Source organism: Plectropomus leopardus, chromosome 10 (genome assembly GCF_026936395.1).
Source record: "Plectropomus leopardus strain MGB_pleo_1.0 chromosome 10, ASM2693639v1, whole genome shotgun sequence".
In the NCBI taxonomy this organism is placed as follows: domain Eukaryota; kingdom Metazoa; phylum Chordata; class Actinopteri; order Perciformes; family Serranidae; genus Plectropomus; species Plectropomus leopardus.
The window spans coordinates 25,240,920-25,266,539 of NC_142185.1; the positions used below are offsets into that span (position 1 = coordinate 25,240,920).

Sequence of the window (25,620 nt, forward strand, 5' to 3'; positions counted from 1 at the left end):
TAACAAGATAGTTAAGGTCTATCTGAGATATAACCAGGGAGATACCAGAGAGCGGCCTCTCACTGGGGGATGAGGCGGACTCTGACAGAGAAGTACACATTCTGGAGAGTCATTCAACATGGAGTGTTTGGACAGCTGACTGGCACAGCTCTCATTCACAGCAGTCAAGTGACCAGGAACAAGACAAGCTGTCGGAAGCAAAGGCTTAGGCAAAAATACAAATAAATAAAAATGTTGCCCAAGATTACCTCTCCACCACAATAGCAGCTCAAACAACTGTCTTATAAACTACATTAACTGATTTAAACAACACAGTCAAGAGCCTTAATACAGATCTGTTTTCTGTATACAACTACTGGAACAAGTTTTAGAATTTTTTCATTTTCAGAATGACTCAACGCCTGAGGCCAAGCACACTCTAAACACCCACGCCGGGCAGCATCAAGAGAAGAAGCCATCTATAACTGCAGGGAGCAATGATACGGCACATGAAAGAGCCTCATGTGTTAAGAAAAAGAAAAGAAAGCCAGAAAAGCTGTATTCTTGCATCTGATGTTAAGACAAGTAACAACATAAGCACAGAAAGCTGAGGAGCCAGTGCATTACAAGATAGAGCTTGTGATGTTGATGCAGGAAAAGCCTACACACTAATCAGAGTTTTATGCAGCCTGCAGTTACAATACTAAAATACAAGATAAAGACAGACTGATATCCGCTTCAGGCATCTTAAAGTGACAAAATCATTTTCTGCAAGCATGTAAGTGACTAAATTGTATTCTCTTTGGGACCTTTGAAAGAAGTCTTTAGTGTCTAGCTAGAGTACTTAGTGTTACTTTGGATCTTTGTCACTAAAAGAAAACAGCCCAGTGTTGTGCACAAATAATGCAACTTTTCAGCACAGAATGAGAGCCATTTGTGTCAGTGGCCTTCACAAAAACAAATGCTGCCCAGAGTTTATGGTATAAATCGATACTCTAGCTTTTACTAAAACGCCAAAAAGACATCCTTATTACTGTTCACATCCTGTTTACCCCCAGAAGCATGAGACTTTTGTGGTCCAAAACTGAGATGAACCTTTGATTAAACAAATTGCTCAGTGTGCTGAAGCTTAAGAAAACAAAACAAAAGCAAATAAAACACAGAGGCTGAACTCAAGAAGTAAACGCTCCCAATAAACAAAAGTTATGCTTGTTGCATTTACAGACAATACAGAAACACTACACTAAAAAAATGTTTATTTTAATTCTAATTTGTAGATGTTGTCTTTATGTAGGGCTGGATATCATTCAAAAATTATGATACCAGTGCCATTACCCTCACAGTGATAGTGATACCAACCAAGTATTTCATTTAATACCCGTAATGTGAATGGATTGGTATGTAGTATAGCCATAGTTTCTAATGTTTTGGCAGCTAATAGCATAGTTTCTAATGTTTTGGCAGCTAATAGCATAGTTTCTAATGTTTTGGTGGCTTCTCAGCACGCTGAACTGCCAACTCAATCAAATATGGAGTGCTTGACTTCACCACATCAGACTGTGTTGGTTGCAGCTGCTGCTGTGGAAGCTTGAGCTCTGCACCAAAGACAGAGAGTCACTTCCACACACAGTGACAGGGCTAAATGTTAGCATCACATGGCTAGTGTTACCTAATAGTTATTAACGGGCTTAACAACAGAGTCAAGGCGTGTCAGTGCTGGTCTGAGTTTGTCGGGAACATTTAATGTTCCCAACAAACGGTGTGTTAGCTCATGCTAACTTAGCAGATGCTGAACTGATCATTCGTCAAGGAGAGTGGCAGCAACAGGAAGTGTGCTGATCCAATGCAAAAAGGATCAAATGAAGGTAGCTTTTGACCAAAGAGGTCTTAATACTTCCTGGTTCTGGGTTATTTGGGTTGATACCTTAAACATATCTAAATGCCTACTATAGTTTTGCCCTTTAACGATAGCTGGATTGGCCTTCCAAGGAAACTTCTGCTTTGTTCTTAGTTTAGTTATGTTGTTTTATATAACCTCCAGCCTTATTATACTTGCAGCTTGTTTCTTTATGCTTCATTTGACCAAACAGAAAACACTTCATTTAAGTGATAACACATAAGCAGTATTCAAGCTAGCAAATAAAAAAAGAGAGCAGATACTTTAAAGGCCCCAGAGAGAAATTTTGATTGGGCAATAGTGCTACACCAAACTGCAATCAACTTGAGGCAGTACAAAGTCAAAGATGGCAGTACAGTGGTACACCACAGACATAATAAACACATAGAAAAATAAATAAATAAAACCCTTAAATATATTTTGTATTGTACCTGCATTGAGTAAAGATATAAACACATAAAACCATAATCAAATCCACAATACTATTTGCAATAGTGCCTACTATTTGCAGTTGTGCATGAGCAAGAATTAATCTGCTTTTTTGTTGAGTAGTGTTACAGGCGTATAACACAAGGTTTTCTTCAGGGATGCCCCGTAGACCTTTTTCGCCATAGACATTTTGCCATGTCATAGCAAAAGCAGAGAGTATATTTAATAACATTATTGATTATGTTGGCTTACTGGAACATCTGACTGGGACACTTAAACTAATCTAGCCATTTTTAATGTTATCAATTTCATCTGTGCATTTCCTACAATGACAACTCAAAATGTCAGCTGTGAAAAAGGTCTATCAAGTTTTGAGTTTGCTCTGCCTTTTTCACTGGAGACATTTTGGCATGTCACAGTAAGAAAAGCACTGGAGCAAATAATAAAAATGATGTTGGCTGGATTCCATTTCTGCTTCAGCCAGCATGCTGGCTCACTGTCATGGTTTACTGGGACACTTGAATACAGCAGATCCATCGTTAATGTTAGTAGTTAGACCTGTGATTGTCCCACTGTGGCGAGTCTGCTGTAAAAAAAACAACAAAAAAACAAAACAACTAAGCATCCTTAAAAAGTCCAAGTTTTTTTAAGATATTAAGGCAAACCAAACACATCTTCTAAATCATAATTTATAGGCTGCTACAATTTAAGTTTAAACGCACGTCAAACGTATGGGTTGTAGCTCCTTTGAAATCGGTGAAAAAAAGGTATTTATCTACTTAATGTTTCAAAAGTTGCATATTTCCCCATATGGTGATATAATAACTTTAAGGTACAGATAAAAGGGTGCCTCCTGTTCGGAAAAATACTTGCCAATTATCGGGTTTGTTCGGATCTCTTGAAAACACATTTAACACAAGAATCTGCCTTCAATATCCCCGTTCTGAGGACAGATACTGGACTGAATCAACAGGTGATAGAGACAGAGTAGAGGGCATCGTCGCTTGACCTTTGCTGAGCACACACGCACTTTCATCTAGCATGCTCTAGTACCTGGATTCATTGGACTCCATTTAAAGGAAACTATTTCATCAACCTGATAAGCTCCACAGTAATCACAACATGAAGCCTTGGCTTGGAATTTATCTAAAGGCTGCAATTATTTACACTCTGCTGATAAGAAGTGGCTAAGGCCCTTAACCCTCCCACATGGTTTGGGTTAACCCTGGCAAGTAAACACTCTGCCCTTCTACATTACCGAAACACACTTGTGTAATCCTGAGCAATCATATTTTACAGGAAAGGTAAAAAAAAAAAAAACCTAGACAATATTCAGAGGAAATGCCTTCAAGTAACAGTTCAGTTTTTGGAGGTGAGGTTGTATGAGGTACTTATCTACAGACAGTATATCAGTATATTACATTCAACAGATGTCAGTCAGCATGTCCCCCGTCTGGAGAAGCATCTTTAAGTCTGACATGGAAGCTAACCAATGAACTGCTGTGGGTGGGGGTCAGCAACAAAATATATTTTAACCATCGAAATAAAGCTCAGCCTTATCAAAATTCAATATTTTAACTGCTTTACCTTGATGTAAGACAGCAATTTCTGCTGGAAAAATTAAGCCATTGTATTGCCTTTTTCCAAAGCCAGACTCCATTGAGAAAAAGTCATTTTACATGGTTGAAAACAGGAGCTGCTGGTCTCCCACTGCCTTTATCAGTTATTTAGTTTTCTGTTATTGTGTAATTTTGGCACTTAAAAGGCAATCTTTGGAAGTCACACAATAACGCCCGGGCCACAATGCCTGCGTGAGCAGCGCAAGAGCTCTGCAAAAACTGTTTTTTGTTCAGTGCCCTTGTTAACAGGTTAGAGCAGCCACACTGCCGGCGTGACTCTGTGCTGTTCAGGTTCCACTTAGCTGATTTTCTCTGAGTGACACCTACAGTTTCAATGTGTTTATCTGTCAAAGAGGTGAGGGAATGCAAATATATCTGTTTTACTAAACTTTTCCTGTTTCCGTTTCAAAATGCAAGCACTCTGACAAATTTCTGTTGACAGAAGCCCTGCAGCTGTTGACACAAGCATTTTAATGTGAACCACTTGCAGGACAGTGCTGTTGAAAATGCAGGGGCTTATACAGCTTCATAAATGAATGGAGTAGGTACTTTTAATTGTGGAAATAAAGTAGTTATAACAATGACGCTGTAGGTGTGAACACATGTTGCTGTCACACGCTGGTCATGAATTGCAGTGTGCTTACTTGTTTTTATCAATGGAGTGTGGTGGCTTTTACAAGAGCATAGATAAGGGACTGAACAGGCAGTGTGATGGAAAGGTCAACCAGTGGAAATACTGTCCATATAGTTTACTCTTAAACTGTGACCGATTTTTTTTTTTCAGGTTGAATCAGGTGTTTATGTTTTGTTGCTGACCCCAATCTACATCAGTGCACTGCTTAGCTTCTGTGTTTGACTCTAGACTGCTTCTCCAAACTGTGTGTTACACACTGATTATGGGCCTCGTACACAAAAAAAATCTGAACTCTCTGTTAAATGGTTCTACAGAAAACAAAATGGCATTGAATGATTTGTTTGTTAATCCAACAGTGTTGCAAACTGTGCTGTCTGGTGCTTTAACCCTTTGAAACCTGAGCCAATTGGCTTGGATTCTTTCCAAAGACATGGGAAGAAGGCAATACACAACTTAAAAGGAAATAACCAAAAATAAGCAAAAAAAAAATGTGTAAAAAAAGTACAAGAAATCTATCTAAAAATTAGAAGAAAAAAACAAATGAATTTAAACAAAGTAAAAACAATAACAATTTACAATAATAATAATTCTGTAAAATATTTTCAGATATATAGTTAACAGAATTATAGATGGACTTTGGGGGATATATGTCCCAAGCGTTTATAAAAAAAAATTAATTTTCTAATTTACTTATCTCTTATAATTTGTGTAACACCTCTTGCCAAATTGCTAATTGCCTTTTTCTCCACGTTTCCAAAAGAAATTACCAATCTGTACGGGTTCAAAGATTTAAATACTCGTTAAAGACGTCTGAATGCAGCACAAGAAAAGTGGTGTCGATCCAGGTTTTAAGGGGTTAAACTGACTTCACTTGACTGAGGTTGAAACACAACAGTGTGGAGATGGAGCAGTGTGACTGACTACATCATCTGCCATGCTGTCAAAGTGTAAAACGCATAGATCACTTTAGAAAAACAATGCACAAATGACTTTAGGCAACCACTGTGTGGTGTGTACAATGATGCAAAGCATGTCACGTTGCCTGTTGGTACAAATTGGCTGAAACTGGATGAGGTCCCGAGGTGGTCGGTAACACCTGCTGTCCTACGACAGGCTCCTGGACCCACGTCAGCTTCATGTTTTTTAACGAGGCCTCGCAGCTTCTTCTTCTGAAAGCCAGTAATATGCGTGTGGTAGCCGAGATGATATTTCACCTACCTTTGCCATTTTGCCACGCTGTGTACCAGGACAGGCTGAGGAAAGACGTGAAGAAAATAATCGCAGTGGCCACAGTTCCATTTCTGAGCCTCATCTCATTTCAGCGATGCCTCTCCTCGGCTGAGTGTCGGGGACCCCGGAGCTGCCGTTGCCTCCCTCCCTCCGTCTCTCTCTGCCTTCAGGGTGTCGAGACGGGCGTAGGCGCCGGCATACGGGGGGCGTCTAACGGTTGTGAAAAACGGCAGTTAACCGGACTGTGAGCACGGACTTCAGCCCTGTGCTCGGATGTATCCTCAGTCTCGGTGCGTCTTTTTCTTGTCGTTGTTTCGGAGGGCTGCTGGCTCCTCCTGTAACCGTCCTACAGTCACGAGTCAACTGATACCCACCGACGAGACAGCTTACATGGTCGGTTAAAATAAAAACAAGCTAGCTGCCGTTTCAATCCATTGTATTTTAAAGAGCCAGGCGTTAGCTACAAGTTACAAGTAGACGGCATTTCGAGTGTGTGACGCTGGATCCTCCGGGATAGGCTGTTCGCTCTCTGACGGTATCCGAAAGGCAACGCCTCAAATCACGTTGATTCCGCTTCAACTGGCAACAGATGAATTTACCAAAAAAAAAAATTAAAAAGCAGCGGCGTGTTGCCAACTAGCCGAGATTCACGTCAACGCAGCGACTGTAGCACATTTTTCTGACAGGAGAGCAATGCTGTCTTTTCCTATCTGTGGAAATGACGGCAGCTTTGTCGTTCATGTGGAGGTAACTTTTGATCAACGGCTTCACTAAAACACTCAACGTAGTCGCGCGATATTTGGCAACTGGTGTGAAAGGGAGAGCAGCAGTGAGTTTTAAATAATTAAGGATGATATAGATGTAGAATACTTTTTATTATCAATTTTGAGCTACTTTAGTGGCCGATCCAGACATTTATAAATTACCTTAATGACATAAGTAGGTAAAAACCAGAAAAATAGACACAAGTATGAACACACATAAGGGTTTAACTAATTAGATATTAGCTGCACGAGCTATACGATTTGCATAGATCAATAGTTTTGGTAAAATTTGTATATATACAGTATATATATAAAGACAGAGAGAGAGAGAGAGAGAGATATGTAGATATGTTATTTTCTCATAACTACCTAACAACAAACTAAAGGTTTGCACAAGTGGGTCTTCAGAAAACAACTTTCAAAATAAAACCCACCTGTGGGTTGGCCTGTGGTGCAACTCGAAATTAGGAACAAACTGCATTTTATCAGTTTTAATTAATTGCAGCGCCATCTGCTGTTCCTAAATCGACATTCAAATTTTAAAAAAAATAATAAAATAAATCAAGGTTTAACACATTAAACTGCGTGATTGCACATTGAAGTGTGTGTTAACATGAGAAGTATTTGTGAACACAACAGGAAGACGTTCAACACATTTCATTCTATATTCTTTATTTGTTGTGCTCTGCTCTGACATCTGTTTTTGTATGTTTTTATGCTGTTCGCATAAAAAAGTCTATTTTTTAAAAAGACCCCAAGTACAATCTGCACCATCTAGGGGCCAGGCCCTCAACCGCATTAATGTAGACGTCATTTGCATTATCTGCTCTATTAGACGTGTTCAAATTAAGTGGCACTCCCTGATAGATAATAAAAGCAGTGCCCTTACATTTGATAAGAATAAATATTAAAGCAGTAATTACTTACAGTTTTGATTATTGTACTACTGTTACACCCAGAGAGTTGGTAAAACAAACTTTACCACGCTCAGTATTTGACACAAAAAGGGGTTTCTTTTGTATTGGAATCTGGCTTGCACATGAAAGCGGAACACATTTTTTATTTTCAAGTTATGAGTCACACAACACTATATATAGACAGTGATGCTTCATTTGTCTGCATACAGTATCAAAAAAAATTTTAAATTTAGGATCAGAGTTCCTTTTTTTTTAAGTCACTTGGACTCTATATCTTCAATTTGAATTGAAAAACCAGAGCACTGACGTATTAACAGTATAATTTTCTTAAAGGGGTGTAAATGTGAAATAAACACAACAAATTATATATTTTTTTAAAAAGTAGGCACAATAATTGCATGTGCCAACATTCATTTATTTTCCAAAAAGCACACATTTTGATGCAAACCCATAAGATAGTCAATGTTGAAAAGAATACATTGAAATCACATTGAATTTTCCATGCCAGCTGTGATGACTGTTACAATTCGATAACTAGCTTAATGACTTTACATACATTCACACACCCAATACAGGAGACTCATGAAATGATTTTGTGTGATTAACAAAAAAGATTCACTTTTAAAAATTAAAATGGCAACAGTGTTAAAAAAAGATAATGAAAATTTCTTTGCACATTGCTGCTTTGGGAAGCGTTGATCCTTATTAGAGTGACGTCTGTGCTGTCAACACCTGAACCGATCTGAGGAGGCTGAAATGATGAAGTGGAGGGGTTTTCTCAGAAAGGCGTAGCTTTAAAGTAGTCCTCCAGTGGAACGACTGATACGCCTCCAACCCAGTCCTGCAACCACACCTGGATCAACTCCAGCTTCATGAAGAACCAATTGTGCCCCACTGGCCACTTTGCCATCACAGGATGTCTACAAAAACAAAAGCAGCATGTGAAGATGCACGTGCCAAATGTTTTCACCTATTTCTCCGTGTATTCATGCACACCTTCTGTTTGCTGAGTTACCTTGTGAACATTGCCTCTTTTGCAAACACTAGCTCCTCTGGGGCCACCTCCACCATCTTGCCTGTTAGAGTGAGTCGAGCACATCTTGGATCTTCTGGATCATAAACCATTTGCCTTGAAACACAGAAAACCATGTTACCATTGTGAATACACACGAAAAGAGCTTCTAGCTTTTCTGAGCCTCCCAGTAACTTGAAGTCATTTAATTAAGGTCCAGATCAGATCACTAACCAGAAAAAGCTTTCGACAAGGGTCCAAAAAGTACTTGGATTCCTGTATTAATTATATTATAGTTGTCTAAAAAAACAGCACTAAAGCACAATATCAACTGACGTGATAAAGTCCTTAACGTGCGTCCTCCTGCTTTATGTTGATTTCACAACTATATATATTATAGATTATTTCAGTTTTGAGCTATATTACATATTCTTCAATTAAGTTTAATTTAGTCCTGACCTTGGGGCAGTTTGTAATGTAAGAAGTAATAATACTTTGTTTTAATACTGTATTTTTGGGAGTATCTGTACTTTATGTGAGTTTTTATATTTCTGTCAATGTTAACTTTTACTCCATTATATTTTCAAGTATTTTAGTTATTTACTATAAAATAAAGAAGGAAGGAAGGAAGGAAGGAAGGAAGGAGGAGGTGGACAGATGAATGACAGAATGGTGGGTAAGGAAAAAAAATGGATTTTGTTTTTTATTCCTTAAAGTTGTAAAAAAGACCTTTTTTCAAGTGTATCTTAAGTTCCATTTTAAGGGGGTTTACAAGTTAAGAAGAAATAAATTGAGTTTTTTTTATATTAACAGCATTTACTTGTACTTTAATTTTCAGCACTTCAGTAAAAAGCTAAAAACGTTCATTTTTTACACTGCCTACTGCACCCTGTAATGACTGCAAACATATTCTAAACTTTTTATATCATTTTAAATAAACTTCTTATCTTTGCATCTCTTGTATGCACTTTCTCTATTTTACTGGTGAATTTTATTTTACGATTTTTAAATCATTCAGAAATGAATTTTACCGTCTTTATCTTATCTCCTCTTTTATTTTTATCCTTTATTTCGATTCGAACTTTATTGCTCTGTGAAGCACTTTGAATTGCCCTGCCGTATGAAATGTGCAATGCAAATAAAGCTGCCTTGCCTACTTAAAGTACATTTAATATCATAAAATTACTTTGGATACTTAAGTACAGCAAAGATCAATTACTTTAAGATTTTTACCTTAAATTCTACCAATGTCATTTCCTGGTAAGATATCTGTACTTTAACTCAAGTTTCAGGTACTGCATCCACCACTACCAGCTACATTATGGGAAGAACTAGGGGTTATTTGGGGTTAAGTTTTTGCCTCAGGACCCTTTACCAAATCAATGTGGCCATGAGTTGAGGAGTGCATTAAAAGTCAATGCTCACCTGCAGAATTCTCCCTCGGCCTCTGAAAATGTGAGAGAAGCGTAGGGGTTACTCTTCAGATCTGACACGGTGTTGTCCATCGGCGTCACATAAAAATAGATGACTCCAGTGCTGTTATCCAGCGGTCCATCACTGACCGAGAAGATGTTCCCAAAGGGGAGACCTTTGATCTGTGTAATAAAAGATGGATATGATTACATATGTCTTGTAATAGATTGCTTAAAACCAAATTAACACAAAAACAAGGACATAACCTCAATGTCCTAAGTTAAATGAATGAATAAAATGTAAAATATTGTGATTGGTTTATATTGTGGTTACTGGGCTGTAGGTACTGATGAGATAATGTCCTCAATGATGTGATGAACATACTTTATACACTGAATCCACTATTTTTTTTAAAATTTTGAGCATTTAAATGTCAAAACTTTATGACCAAATTACTGAATAAAGTCCAAATGAAGTTTTCAATATTTTGCCACCAGAGGCCTTTGAAACAGCATTTAAACCTCAGAATAAATGAAATATGCAAAATCATAAACATTTTGGTTAGACAATGGGGTGCACAGTAGGATTACATGAAGTTACAGTGTATGACTTCAGTGGTGGAAGAAGTACCTAAATCCTTTACTTAAGTAAAAGTACAAATGTAAGAATAAATTGCAGAAAGTGAAAGTCCTACATTCAGAATCGGTCCCTTTCAGAGTTTTAATTTTTTTTTAATCAATGCACTAGATGATAATTTGTGCACACAGGTTTTTGGGACTTCAGGGGCTTCTTGTTAGTCTTGTTGTGGGATGACTTACAACTTTGTCATTGCCAGTAGTGCACAGTGACCTTGCGTACATCCCAGCATAGCTTTGCATAATTTCAACCCAGTCAACCCCATCACTGAAAATACCTGTGTGGGTGTGCAAGTCTTCAAATGTATAATAATGCATCATATTTTATGAAGTGAATATATATTTTGTTTGTAAAAGCAGAGTAATTAGCAGCGGTGTAAGGTAGTTACAATGGGTCCCAGTGCATGCTAGTTACTAGTTCTGTGCCTAAACTATTAAACATATTTTTAAGGTGGCCTACTCTCATGGGCCCCCTCACTTCATGGGCCCTCGTGCAACCGCCCTGCCTGGACTATTTAGTTACTATAGATGATTGTAGTGGACTAAAAAAGATTAAGTTTTCCTCTGAAATATAGTGAAGTGGCCCTAACTCATACGTATAAAATTATATAAAGTGGAAATACTGAAGTGAACTGCAAGCAGGGCTGCAGAAAACAGTTACTGTCACTGCTGATTTATCTGTCAATTATGTCCTCCATTAATCAGTTTATTATTCTGGTCCATAAAATGTCACAAAATGTTGAGAAATGTCAATTAGTGTTTCCAAAAGCCCAAGATGACATCCTCAAATGTCTTCTCTTGTCCACAACCCAACTCTGTCTCATATTTTAAATCACTTTTAACAACCCACAATTTTACTTATGTTTTATGACATTTTATTAGTTTTTATTACGTACCTAGTTTTTGGCTAGAGTTTATTTCACTCTCTCTGTTTTTTGTGTTCTGGTTTTATTATAAGGTAAACTGGGACTGTGTTTTGAAAGGTACTTTTAAAATAAAAGTTATTATGATTTATCATTATTATTATTATTACAGAGGAAGAAACGACAAATTATTTACATTTAAGAATCAGAACTCAAGAGGATTTTGTCTTTTCTCTCAAAACAAATTATTTTATCTTTAACAAATTATTCTGCTATTAATTTCACAGCTGACAACTAATCGATTAATCGTTGTAGTTTTCGAAATTGCAGACTACTTACAGTAATTGCAGTACTTGAGTAACTAGATGTACTTGCTGTTCACCACTGGAGCTCAGCGTCTCTAAAACCTTTACTGCAGCCCTGAATCCACTCAAACCTTAATATTACACAAGGAGCACTCCCCCCGCGTGGGTTACCTTGTCTTGAGTTGAAATGGTGGACAGATGTCCCCAGTCACTGTAGTGAGCGATGTATCTGGCTGTCCTGGCGGTCTCCTGGTGCGGGGGAGGACCGCTGCTGCTGCCGGACTTCTTCACTTTCTCCAGCCGGTATGAAAACAGACGAGAGGACAGCTGAGCCACATCGTCGGTCTCGGGCTTCACCAGCTCTCCGGGGCTCTCCACGCTGTCTCCGAGGACGTTTGAGGACGGATAAGCCTGCTTCCACAGCCCCGCACTGTCCACAAGCAGCGCCGGGGCGACCTCCTCCGACAGGTCCGCGTCCTCCACCACATCGTTGGAGGAGACCACCCAGGACACGGAGCTCCTCAGGGTGTAGCTGTGAGACAGACAGAGGACACTGGCAAACACTGCCAGGGGAAAGAGACAGGCCCTCATAGCATGGAGCTCTGTGGCAATGGCCGCCCTCACTCACCACTCGTTTGTTTACAACCTCACGTGTGTTTGATTTCGTAACACGAGGAGGTTTAGTAACAGACAGCAGCTTCACAGCGACCCCTACTGACAAAGCAAGGACACACACTTTACAATGAATGACAAAAATCCTGGTATTTGCACCCAAGATTTGCACTGAATAAGTGCATGTTTTAAGTAGCCCACTGGTGGAAGTACCTTTACTCAAATACAGGTTTACTACTTTTAGATAGAAATATATGAGTTTGCTACTGACATGTTATATACTGCTTCGCTAATGGACTTTAGAGAGAAATGTGGCATTTTTTTACTAAGTAAACTTATTATTATTATTATTATTATTATTATTATTATTATTATTATTATTATTATTATTATTATTTTACTTTTTATGCACAATTTTAACTAATTTAGTGGTCAATCCAAAATGTATAAATGACTAATAACACAGGTAGGTAAAAACTAGACAGACAAAAGTAATATTAAGCACAAGGGTTTGCCTAATTAGTTATAACAAAAAGCTAATCTATATATATGTGTGTGTGTATATATGCATGTGTGTGTGTGTGTGTGTGTATATATATATATATATATATATATATATATATATATATATATATATGTACAATATGTATAATATAATATAATATAATATAATATAATATAATATAATATAATATTATATTATATTATATTATATTATATTATATTATATTATATTATATTATATTATATTATATTATATTATATTATATTATATTATATTATATTATATTATATTATATTATATATAATGATATAGATTGTTGTTTAACTAATTCAGTGGTCAGTCCAAAAATTAAAGATGGCAATAATGACACAAGTAGGTCAAGGCCATTTATTACACGTGGCTGTTTTTACTTTAAGACCTTATCAATCAGATAAGATCACCGGTACTGCACACAGCATCAATATAAGGCCTGCAGGAGGGGCTGTAGGCCAAGTGGGTTAGCAACTTGATGTCCCATGGTACTAGGAAACACTGAGGCAGTGTTAAGGCTTGAAGAAATGTTACAGATATATAAGAAATTCTGTTCTTATCATAACTAGTTAAGTTTTTGACATAATTTCTGATGTCGAGGGAGCATGAAGTCCATTACTGTATATTGTAATTTAGTGTAATTAAGCTGTTTTACACTAACACACTTGACAAATGACACAAAAACTTAACATTAGAAATTTTATTATTTAACATAAACTATTAACAGCAGTGACATGCTGAATCACATAAAACATTATTCAGAAATACCATTTAACTTGATGTGTTTGTGGTGAAGAGGATTATAATAAACTTGGGCCTTTTCAATATATACTCTCTGTCTCTCAATATAGCATTAATACAATTAATAAAATTCACAACACAAACACAACAGCCTCAACAGAGCTCAATCAACACCTTTATGACTCCAATTCAACATAACAATTTGTCTGCAGGTCTGTTCATACAGTTGTGTCTGTTTTCGCTCTCAGTCCATAGACTTGTCGCTCCATGCCATCGACTTTCTTTTTGCTAGCTCCATCCAGGACGGCTGGCCGCTGTCAGACATGGACTGCAACACTGATGGCATTGTGGGTGACGATGAGGGCGATGAAGATGGCGCCACATTTTTCCGCAGCCATTTGTCCTCACGAGGTCTCTCTGGGACTTTAGTGGGACTTGACTCTGAAAGGAATAAACTGTGTCATGTTGTTGCACATGAAGATACTGAATACAACATGAAATAAAGCTGTATTAATGTGTGTCAACATACCTGCAGGTTTGACCCATTGTCTTCCCTCTGGTTTAACTTCTTTGCTCGGAGTCGAGGGTTTGACCGAGGCAGTGGATTCACCGGATGTCTGCACCTCTGTTTGAGCTTTTTTCAATTCCACCTGAGAAAAAACGTGAGTTAGATCATCTTCTCTGGACAACTTGTCAGACTAAACAATAGTAGTTAAAGAGTAAATCTAGTGAGAATCTATAATTCATCGATTCCAAAGAAATCCCACAAAAAGACCAAAACCAACAAGCAATTGATCCTACTAACAAGAGGTTTCCATGTAGCCAAACCTAATACAGCTTATTCCCCTACACCATAGAGCTCCATTGTTGTCCAAAAGCTATTTAAACACACAAATGAGCCACAACATTGCATGGACTGATATATTATGTTTCGTCATTAGGTCATTAGGATAAACAAGTGCACTGTACTTAATTTCTGACTTAGTTTCTCCAATGCTATTTGGCATGTCAGAGATGAGACGCTCGCCCAGCACCTACTTATGTGTGCTCACCTTTTTTCTCTGATAACTGAAGATCCAGATGTTTAGATGTTTTTTATGGAATTATCTGCAGAGATCTCTTCCTCTCCAAAACAAATGGACCTAGTAATTTAACCCTTTAATAGACATTGTAAGCACAGGGTTGACTTGTTTTTGTTTTTGTGATCAAATTGTTTTTCTAAAAACTTTGTTTTGATACGATGTTTTTTAAGTATTTTGATTATACTGCAATTCTGTTTTTATTACACTAAATTGACTTTGTTTTCTACAGTCCATTTTAAACAGATTTTTTAAATAGATGTATTATTATTTGTATTTATTTTCTATTTGTTTGTTTATTTGTTTATTTTTTTAAATTACTTTTATTTCAATAAAATAGCACTGACAAATTGTTTTTTCTTTACCATGTATTTTATACCATATTTTTATTTGTAACTATTTATTTTTGTTTATATTTATTGGTTTACTGCATAAAGTTACTTTTATTTTCTATTAATTTCTATCATATTACATTGACTTTTTTTACAATGCAAAACACTTTTTTCTTAATAAATTGATGCATTTTATGATTTTTTGCAAAGGCATTTCCAAGTGCAATTGTTAAAGGGTTAAACCAGTAAAAATACTGAATAAAGCAGTTTCACATATAAAATTTAAAAAATCAGTGATTTTGCAGCATTGCTCATTGCAGAGGGGCTGCTTGCTATGGTGGTCATCATGAAAATGCAAAAGGCCCAATCTCGAGTCAGTGTTTGGATTGTCCATTCTGGGCTACTGTAGAAACATCGTGATGCAACATGGTGATTTCCATAGACGAGGGCCCTCTCCCTACATCGATATAAACAGCTCATTCTAAGGTACCGAAAACACAACAATTCGAACTGTCAAGTGATGAGCTAAAAAAACATAAATATTATAATTGAACACAGTATGAAAGACAGTAACAAAGAAGTACCACAAACCCCCTTGGTTCCAGTTGCAGCGTTCCACTCTGCCCGTTTCTCCAAAAAAGCTGCCCTCTCGCTCACTGACCCGGCCCAAACTGCCCGTCTCCCTGACTGGGACGCGCCCTCTTTCTCCTGCACGGCAGCTTCTCCTTCCCCTCTTCCTTGAGTAGAAACTGGAGGAGAAGCTGTAGCTGATGAGGTGGTAGAAGCTGAGGTTGTCGATTTGAGCTGGTTGAGGGGGTGAAGACCTCGATTGCTCCAGGGGGGTTGCTGCTGGCCCGAGGAAAGGTAAGACTGTGCGAGAGACTGTGTGACACTCCCTTTTGCAGACTGAGAAGCGGTCTCTGTCTGTGAAGAGGAGTGCAGGGGAGACTGGGCTGTCCATGGGTTGGTCTGATGAGATGTGGGCTGATGATCACTGGTTTGGTTTAATGTTTGTGCTTCTCTAAAGATGTTTGACTGAACAGGAGACATCCTCTGCTGTACTGCTGATGGTTTGACAGTCTGTGCTTGACTTCTACTTTGTGCCGTTTGTGCTTTAGCTGCATCAGTCAGTGGTTGATTTGCAGGCTCTGTTGCACTTTGTTGTGTTTTTACAGTCTGTGTTTGTGCTGCAGGCAGCGTCTCTGTCTGCTCTTGTGCTTGTGGCCGAGCCGCCGCCTGCACGCCTGAAAAATCTCTGGGAAATCTGCTGCTAAAAAGCTGATGAAGGCTTCTGGTCTTTTCCATCGCCAAGCTCATCCAGGACACCTCAGATGAAGCCGTCTGGGGGACAGGCTGTGGCTGTGCGGGATGTTGAGGCTGCTGGGACGCTGCAACAGTTTCTTTGAGGTTTGAGGAGGTTGTTTGGACTTCTGTCGCCATGATGTCACCAGTAGATGGAGGGTTATGCTTGACTGGCAGCGAGAAGCCAGACGGGGCGGGATCTAAGGAGTGACACAGTTCAGTTAGACACACTTGGCAGCACTGTTAAAGTTTGTCTGGTACAAAGGTCCCCTGTGATCAGTACAAAACCTATCACTCTGGAGTGATTATTTACTATGTGCAAGTGTGAAATGTTTAACCCAATAAGGAACTGAAAAAGTTCCTCAGAGACTTACCTGTTGGTCTTATCTCTTGTCTTTTTTGCTCCTCTGGTGGCTTTGAGTTCTGGTTCGCAGAGGTATCAGAGCGATATCTCATTGACAGAGTTGTGGAACGCAGTTTGACACCAAACGCTGTCTTTCCTTCGTCCTCCTCCACCTCCTGTGCCTCCACTGCTTCCTCCACCACCTCTTGGCTGCTCTCCACCTCTGCAGTGCCTGTATCTGTTTTAGACGGTGTCAATGATTCCATCTTTTTCAGGCTGTCCCTCCTGTCCCAAGGATGAACAGAGCTTTTCTGTTGAGCTCCCTCTTGTCTAAATCTTCCCACAGAAAAGGATTTATCCTCTGCTCCCCTGACCGTCTTGTGCCTGGCTTCAGTTTGTTCTACCACCCCCACAAAACTGCCCGATCGGGGTCTTTCTCCATCTCTTTTTTTGGCAGTGTTGATGGAGAAATGGAAGGACCCAGATCCTGGAGAGGGTCTTTTTATTCCTCTCGTGCTTTCTGTCTCACCGTGAACCTGCTGGTGAAGCGATGGAGTGGACAGCTGTTCAGAGGAGACTTCAGCCTTGTTTTGAGTATTTCTTTTGTCATAATGGGACATTATTTGTATCTCGAAATCCCCGTCTCTGTTGTCCTTCAGTTCTGTCTGTATGAAGGATGAGTGTGGCCGCTCACTGGACATTGAATCTGCTGCTCTGTGAGGCTTAACTCTTAGCACCTGGGAGGCTGCTTTCTCGGGAAGAGCTTGGGCCTGTTGGAAAACTGTATGGCTGGATGATTTGGATGCTGCCTCCTGGGAGTTTGAAGGCTCAGATGTATCAGGAGTGACGGCATCCACTTGTTCTGTTTCCAGTGTCATCTCCTCTTGAGCATCAAGCCGCTGCTCTTCTTTTCTCACAGATTCAGGGTGATTGATGTTGTTTGGGGTTTGTAAGTTGGAGTCATTCTGCAGAAAGATATGGAAAGAAGGTTAAGGAAGTGCATGATGTGAGTGTTTGTCCTCATAAACTATATACAAGGTGACAAAGTGTCCACTCACTGCAGCAAGCGTCCTCTTGGTGCTGGCCCTCTGGTTTCTGGGTTTGACAGACATCCGATGACGTGCAGCAGACGTATCCAGGCATGGGGTGAACTGGGCTGGAGAGCTGAAGTCCAGCGGGGGCTCAGCAGCAGAAGAAGAAGAGGAATTGGAGGAGACAAAAAGAGGCGGCCCAGGTTTGGTAGGTGCAGGTTTGGGGTTGGGTGAGAGCGGACGAGACGATGGTTGTGATATGGTCTGAAAAGAAAGAAAATCATAATGTAAAACTGCAAATAAAGAATAAACAGAAAGACATATCAAAATACAGCCAAAAAATGTTTCATTTATGTATTATAAGTTTATTGATTGTATTTATGCCCTATAACACCAGACTCATCATCTACCTCCCCGACTTTAAATATTAAGGCTGGTAAAATTCTGTTAAAACTGTTCAAAAGCTATTAAAAACAGCCACACTGTTGCACTGAGTGACATGTTCCTTCATGAACATGGCTATTCTAGTATATTTTGAGTCAATCCCACATCACACTAGATTAAACTGAGTCTGAAAATAGTCCCAGTGAAATTCACTGTTTACTATTTAGCAATGTTTGCTAAAAAAAAACAAAAAGTGCAGTGAACAGATTTTTGGGGATTACTGTGACTTTAAAAAAAAAAGAAACTACGTGTGTGACCTATTTGCACCTTAAAGGGAAACTCTATTTTTCAGCCTGGACCCTATTTCCCCATGTTTTTGTGTCTGAGTGACACAGTTTTAAAAAACAAAGTTGGTCCAGTTGTGGGATAGACTGCTGGAGCCGCAGCGGCAAAACAAGCCACAAGGGGCAATTATACGCTGTCAATTTATGTCCACTAAAATGCTTACAACATTACAAAATAAAGACCATACAGAACATGCATTTTTTTTATACCTTTCACTGATCTGTGTCTAAATCTCACTCAAAGAGTCTCATCCTAAAATCTAATGGACTTTTCCACATTTTCGAAGTCAGCTAAACATTCAGGCATGACACTGAAAATCTTTTAGATACAACTAAGCTACACTTTATGTGCTCCAACACAATAAACTCCTCTCTCAAACGCTCACTAACGTTTCCACTGTTGTTTTTCATGCAAAAAGTCACCTCTCATGAGATTTCAATGCAAAACGTCTTCTTTAGCTGAACTTGTTCACAATAACAAACACAACAGTGAAAGATAAGTAAATGCGTTTCTTTATAGTGTCCGCTCTGTAATGTTGTCAGACACTGAACCTGTCAGTGGCAAAACATCACCTTTAACATTTCAAAAATGGTTGCACATAAAAACATGGGGAAATAGGGTCAAGGTTGAAAAAAAGTTTCCTTTTCAGTAGGAATAATTGAGCTTGGTTGAGGGAGTGTTTTTAGACTAGGTAGGAAAGTCATATAGTATTGAGAGACAAACTGTAATATTTTGACCTTTTGATGAATTTGTTGACAATAAGAATGATATTTATCCTTTAACACATACATTAATCCAGACCAAATCCAAATTCTAATCTCAGACTTGAACCCATAAGAAGTTAGGACTTGCGAAATGTCCCAGATTCGGAGGACTCCCTCCTTGCAGAGTGTTAGGTTTGCATAACTCAGAATCATACGAGAACAGAAATCCACACAAAGAAACACACAACACAATCACACAAATACTGCATTCACTGCATGACTTTGCAGACATTGGTAAGATGTTTGCATGAATGTTGCACACTGAGATCACAGCTATCTGTTCCTCTTCTTCATTTTAGATGGATTTGAACCAAAATAGTTGGTGAAAAGAAAAGAGAAGTGAAGTCTGATTGATAAATCCACTCAGAGATAACTCTCAAAATCATGGAAACGTACCCTCAAATACTCCTAAACCAGCAGATGACTGCTCATGTATCACCTCACTGTGATAGTAAATCACCTTGTTGAGGGATCCTGACATCTCAGGGGGGCTGTGGGGAAGACTGTCATCCTCTGAGCGGCTTCCCACATCCTCCGGACGTCTGATTGGCAGAACCAGCGGCGGTGGCCCCAAATGCAAATTCTGCTGCTGAAGCTTCATCTGTGACACCAGATGCACATGTGTTTTATTATTATTATTAATTGTAATTTTCTTTTCGATTTTGAACAAACATAAACATGAATAATAACAGTACACCAAAAACGAGTAGGAGGGGAAAAATATAAAAGAAATAGCATGAAAAAACTAAACTAAACAAATCAACAGGCTAAGCAGTGGTTTCAACAAACACTGTGCCATCACTCCACACCATCTTGACATTATGATGAATGGATAATATTATCACCACTCCTATACCATCTTAAAGTGACAAACTGGGTCAGTATATTTAACCCTTTAAAACTAGAGCAAATTGGCCTGATATCCTTCAAAAACATTTTTAAAAAAAATAGCAATGAGCATCGAGAGCAGACAGGACCCAAAGATTAGCAAGAAATTAGTAAAAAGTAGAATTATCTGAAAATGTGAAAAAAAAAAAAAAAGAGTAAAAATAAGTAAAACATAACTGAGTCTGTTCCTCCCTTGATGCACATGAACAAGACCCTGTACCTGCAGAGCTTTAATCTTGCTGTGGACGTTCTCCTGCGATAAGACCCTCGCTGGTTCCGCTTCTGTCAGGACCTGATCAGCCAGAAAGATGCTGTCATGGGACAATGCCCGAGATCCCATCATCCTCTGGGAGCATCTGTGGGGTCATGAGGAGGGAAACAGAAGAGGGGTAAAGGCACAGACTAGAAAATCTGAACAGAAATATTTACTATCATGCAGACACTTACGCCAAATCTTCATCTGATCCGAGTCCCTTTGCTGCTGTGATGTCACTGGCGGACTGGCTGAGTTTGGCGTCTCCCTCTCCTCCGGTTCTCTTACTCTTCCCAAAGAGACGAGTTCTCAAAGACTTGATTCTGGACTTTTTACGTCCTGACGAAGATTGAGAAGGAGACAGATCCAGATCACAGCAGCTCATACACATACGCAAACCTCACATTTACCTCCTTTTTTATGTCAAATGCATGTCAGTGACAAAAAATGGTCCTGGGTTTGTGCTCATGTTAGTTTGACAGCTCATTTTTGTCAATGACTTGCTTTTTCTTCACTATGACACTCTCATATATGGACAGATAGTCTCACCTGGAATTTCCTCTGCGCTCTCTTCTGTGTCTCCAGAGAAAGACTCCATCGGTCAGATCACTGAAAGATGTCCAGAGCAGACGAAAATAAAAAGCACTGATAATGAGAAGCAACCGTGACAACAAAATCCTCAGGCGTAGTTTTTAGAGCCCCGTTATCACGTGCTGGAGGCCATCTAACGTAGTGTGAACACTCGAGTGGTTTGTTTTCTGACAGACACACACATGCACCTAATGCTCTTGTGTGATTGCCTGAAGATGTGACTTTGGACTTGAGGTTCAAAGGTTTATTGGCTTTATCAGGAACGGTTCCTTTACTGTTACCGGGTGGGGCGTGCTGAGGGGTTTGTACAGTCAACATTATATAATCAAAGAAGCTTCTACAACAAGACTATATACATTAAAACAGTGGTTCCCAACCTTTTTTATTGACCCTCTTGTTATGTTGTGGGTCAAATTGACCTGTTCAAAATTAAAAAAAACAGGAAAAATATTTTTAATAATTTTTGGAGCATGAAACCAAACACTCACAAATGTGCGCGCGCACGCACACACACACACACACACACACACACACAAACGAACAGATGTTCTTTACACTTTGTTAAAAAATGTAATGTAATTTTAAGATGTAAATTGGAATTTAAAGGGTCAATTTGACACCCAACAGAAGAGATGTGTTTGAATCAATTAATGGTATGTTAATAACAGAGCCTATTTCAAAAATGTTGTGTTGAAGAATATGTTGAAACAAATGTGGGTGTACAGAAAATGAGCTTGGAAATGATTTTTTAATGAAAAACAAGTAAATTCTCAGCAGTAAATCATGACCTGTAAGAGGTGTTTACAATAATTATTAACAAAGTTTATATTAGCTGAGCTAAAGATAATGTTCATGGAGAAAATAAATACTACTTTCAGATGGTTAGACATGCACAGAGTCAATCTGATCTGGGAACACTGCTGTTTCTTAAGGATGAATGTAACAGGAGGGTTAAGGGACCCCTTGTCTATCCCTGAGTAACTGATTACTCCTGACTAAGAGACATATTTGTGGATATTTCATATTATATTCAATGTATAGCAACAAGAGAACAGAATAACTTAAAACTGTAATATTAACCCAAATAGTGAACGCATTAAGTGTTGGAAGTTTGTGCAAAATTAACAATTTTGATGAATTTTGAAAAGATCATTTTCTCGCTCATTCATTCATTAGTTGTAACAGCTTATCCTGTTAAGGGTCGCGGGGAGCTGGAGCCTATCCCAGCTGACACTGGGCGAGAGGTGGGGTAAACCCTGGACAGGTCGCCAGACTATCACGGGGCCAGCACATAAATGTACTGTAATTAATTAAATATATACATACACCCACATACTCAAATTCAAATATTTATGATTTTTCACTATTATTTACAGAAAAAGAGGAAGATAAACTTGGAAAAAAAAAATAACATTCACACAGGACACAAACAGCTGGCTCCGGGGTGAAAGTCCAGAGTTTTTTTTGACCCACCTAACCTCCCACCATCCCTGTTTGGACTTTCTCTCTCTTTATATTACGGTACATGCAGGCAGCACATAAACTGCCAGCACTCGGTGCATAATATTCTGCGATAAAGGGTGCCTTTGTGTATCCATGTCTGACGCTGACGCCGACGTCCACTGACAAGGCGGCAATATTTGACTAGTTAGGAGTGAGAACAACCTGAGCTCTTCACTGTGTCCTTATTCTGTGAATTTCTTTATATATATATATATATATATATTGAATAAATATTTCAATTTTAAAATAACTATTCCATTTGGTTTGCTTCACATAAATGAATAAAATGCTGAGATATAGATGAAGTGTTTATATATATATTTTTAACTTTTCTTACACCACTTGAAATTACAAAGACCTCCCAACCCCCCATAAAGCTGTGGACCCCCAGGATGGGAATTGGTGCATTAGATAACACATTAAATGTAGTGTCATGTAGAAAAGCACACCATGTGGGTTGCAAATATTAGGATCTCTAATATGACATAGCATTAGTTGGAGTACACATAAATATCACAAAGCAGTGCAGCCTGAATAATATTTTGTGCCAAATCTCTACTTATGCAACTCTTTGTCTGACAAAAACATCCAGATTTGGGTTGATGTGTTCCTGAGTGCAAGATATAGTACTTTTGTTTTACAGACTTTTTACTTGCACCGTGCCCTGCAGCTGGTGTGCTATTTTAGATACACCATTCATTTTCAGAAAAACATACAGTTCTCAGTGTGTAGCCAAGGAGCGGTTAACAGAGCATGAATCTGTATGGCGTGTGCGCCTGATAAGACAAGATGAAGCAGGATAAACATGCAAAGTCCACACTGCACCTCTCGTATCACTCAGCCTGCTCTCAGAAAACAAGCACACCCTATTAAAAAGGATATGACACTCACAAAAAAAGTTGCTTGTGACTAACACAACATTTGAACCTCTTGCCCTGTCAACACCTTTCAACCTGTGTGTGAATGAAAATAAAGTGCTCCTGATGAATGAGGCCATACCTCAGAGTTTTGTCATGCACAGAGCCAAACTACAGCCCCAACAGAAACAGCAGATAATCCAGTGGATTACTGACATTGCAGAGAGATCCTTGTGAGATTTCGCAGCACCATAATCCACAACAACGGCTTAATCACAAAACTTCCAATGCCAGGTAATGCTGTCACAGGGAAAGTCCTTCTCAATATTACAATCACACACTATTTACTGCAAAAAAATGAATGAACTTACCCAATGTCTTACAGCAGCTCCTCTTCCTCCTCTTTGTCCTCCTCTCTGGGCCGAGTTGTCTCGTCTCAGATGTCCTAATGTTTAAACCTCAGGCTCGAGTCGCCCACATCTGCAGACAGAGGAGGATGCAGAGGGAAGGGAGCGAGGGGAGTGGAAGGAGAGCGAGAAAGAAGGGGCAGGGAGGATGAGAAAGAGAGAGAGAAGGACACTCCATGACAGGGTAAGCAAATGCACAAAGAGAAAAGAGGACAGAAGAGAATAAGGGAGAGAGAGCGAGAGCAAGGGAGAGAGAGATACTCTATTACATTAGTGGCACACTGTGGCCCTCTGCGCTAAGCTCCTTATAAAACGCTAACCTGATTTTAGGCCCAGAAATGAGAGTAGAGGGAAAAAAATAAAGCTCCAGTTGGAATGAGGGCAGGCATACAGGAATTACGGCTCACAGGACTGTTTGAACATTACACCGGGCTGCTGCTTACACACCCCGGGCGATCACTGAGAGTGTGTGAATGTGTGTCTAAGAAAGTTAAAAATTAAAACACCAGAGAGTGAGATCCAGAGTTCAAACCCAAATGCACCACACGCTGGAGCTAAAATAATCTTTTGTGGCATTACAAAGTAGTTATAATAAGTTGTGCGTGGTTTTATAAACACATGAATGTACACGAACCAATAGTCATGTAGGACTGGGTGCTGGTTGGCACACCGGTATTTTCTGTTTGTTTTTGTTTTTTTAAGGTCATAGAAACAAAAAAAATGAACATCAGAATTGTTGCTTTCTTCACCTGTACTCATCTACCGTATTAAAGGTCACTAACATTAATGGTAAGGGGACATTTCAGTTTTATTGTATCAAAAAATTGAAGAAATAATTGGAAAAGAGGGTGCTCAGAAGTTTCATGCTATATGGCAGCATTCTTAATCTATACAGAAAAAAGGACATCACTAATTGCATTCTTGTAATTATTTCCTTATAGTTAATTTTATTCTTAATTTTACTGTTTTTATTTGGTTCTCGTTTTAAATTTACATATTCTTTTCTTTTTAAATATTTATTGCACTTTTTAAATTCAATTTATTTTGTGTCTCACCTATGATTTTTGTCACATTGAATTTATTTATATGTGCATTTAACTTTTGTGCAGTTGATTGTGTTTGATTGCTGAACAGCACAGCGGGCATAGAGCTCAGTTGGATCAGAAACATGGAGGGGTATTTGTCCAGTTGTGTCTGTGATTTATTGTACTAGTATGACTTTAAATGTCAATTAAAAAAAGATCTTGAGCAAAAGTTGTATAGAGATATTAGAAATATATTACTTTGTTAATAGAGAACGAAATCAGCTATAGTTTGATATTAGATATGAAAGTCTGCTATGAGTGACGGCAGCTGGCCAACCAATTCGAAAATGAGCAATTATAACTGTAATTGTGTGTTGAGAGATAAAAATGTTTAAAAAGATTATAAACGTTCATCTGAATGATCAATGGCAAAAGTCGTATGAGAGGGTGAAGCTGTGGTTGGACACTTAATCACAGGCTTCAATATTTTCAGTCTCTGTGGTTGCTGCTCAATGCCAATTAACCCTTTGAGACCTGGATCAACATAAGTTTTCTTGTGCTGCATTTAGACATCGTTCACAGCCATTTAAACCTCTAATAAACTAGTTTGACCTCTGGGAAAAAACATGAGCAATCGGGCCAGTAATGTCCCAGAAACTTCAAAAACGTAGTAAAAGGTGATTAAAAAAATTACCTGAAAAATTCCTGAAATGGATTATTAGATATAATTTAAACAACAACAAGGGGGGAAAAGTTTTTCTTGATGATATATTTCAAATGATATTACAGATTTTTTTTTTTTACTTTCTTGAGGTCATTTTCCTGTTTTCTTTTTTGTTTTTTTTTATCTCACTTTTTTGTGCTTGCATGCATACACGTACTTATTTTCCGATCATTTTCTTGTGACTTTTTAACAATTTTTGCTATTTTT

General features: G+C 38.6%; 3 protein-coding genes across 4 annotated transcripts in view; all 3 read right to left on the reverse strand.

The window, feature by feature from the left end:
• Positions 1–6,565, reverse strand: part of mgat4a (alpha-1,3-mannosyl-glycoprotein 4-beta-N-acetylglucosaminyltransferase A) — a 43,867-nt gene extending 37,302 nt beyond the window's left edge. The window contains exon 1 of the mRNA XM_042494458.2: positions 5,777–6,565. Within this exon, the coding sequence (XP_042350392.1) occupies positions 5,777–5,870 (94 nt within the window). The 5' untranslated portion in view covers positions 5,871–6,565. The remainder of the gene's footprint in view (positions 1–5,776) is intronic.
• A 1,266-nt stretch (positions 6,566–7,831) lies between these two features.
• On the reverse strand, positions 7,832–12,369 carry creg2 (cellular repressor of E1A-stimulated genes 2). The gene is made up of 4 exons (XM_042495006.2): positions 11,869–12,369; positions 9,907–10,076; positions 8,485–8,598; positions 7,832–8,389 (listed from the first exon to the last, which is right to left on the reverse strand). The coding sequence occupies exons 1-4, from the start codon at positions 12,286–12,288 to the stop codon at positions 8,248–8,250; spliced, it is 846 nt and encodes a 281-aa protein (XP_042350940.2). The 5' UTR covers positions 12,289–12,369; the 3' UTR covers positions 7,832–8,247.
• A 1,160-nt stretch (positions 12,370–13,529) lies between these two features.
• cracdla (cracd like a) lies at positions 13,530–24,007 on the reverse strand. 2 transcript variants are annotated; one of them, XM_042495141.2, is made up of 11 exons: positions 23,985–24,007; positions 23,629–23,737; positions 20,856–20,915; positions 20,501–20,645; positions 20,274–20,409; positions 19,626–19,766; positions 17,700–17,936; positions 16,673–17,606; positions 15,588–16,498; positions 14,115–14,235; positions 13,530–14,026 (listed from the first exon to the last, which is right to left on the reverse strand). In XM_042495141.2, exons 3-11 carry the CDS (start codon positions 20,902–20,904, stop codon positions 13,830–13,832), a joined length of 2,871 nt encoding a protein of 956 aa, XP_042351075.2. In that variant the 5' UTR covers positions 20,905–20,915; positions 23,629–23,737; positions 23,985–24,007; the 3' UTR covers positions 13,530–13,829. The 2 variants fall into 2 exon arrangements, 1 of the variants encoding a protein (XP_042351075.2); XR_015777661.1 differs by lacking the exon at positions 23,985–24,007 and having other exon boundaries at positions 13,889–14,026; positions 15,581–16,498; positions 23,629–23,978.
• Between the last annotated feature and the right edge of the window lie 1,613 nt (positions 24,008–25,620).

Bases quoted from the DNA above. Each gene is read 5' to 3' on its own strand.
- creg2 (XM_042495006.2), bottom strand. From the start codon at position 12,288: ATGAGGGCCTGTCTCTTTCCCCTGGCAGTGTTTGCCAGTGTCCTCTGT. The intron at 10,077-11,868 runs GTAACCCACGCG...TTTATTACACAG, and splicing joins CCATTTCAACTCAAGACAAG to ATCAAAGGTCTCCCCTTTGG. The intron at 8,599-9,906 runs GTGAGCATTGAC...CTGTGTTTCAAG, and splicing joins GCCGAGGGAGAATTCTGCAG to GCAAATGGTTTATGATCCAG.
- cracdla (XM_042495141.2), bottom strand. From the start codon at position 20,904: ATGGAGTCTTTCTCTGGAGACACAGAAGAGAGCGCAGAGGAAATTCCA. The intron at 17,607-17,699 runs GTGAGTGGACAC...ATCTTTCTGCAG, and splicing joins CCAAGAGGACGCTTGCTGCA to AATGACTCCAACTTACAAAC. The intron at 14,236-15,587 runs GTTTGTGGTACT...GTTTTTTCTCAG, and splicing joins CTGCAACTGGAACCAAGGGG to GTGGAATTGAAAAAAGCTCA.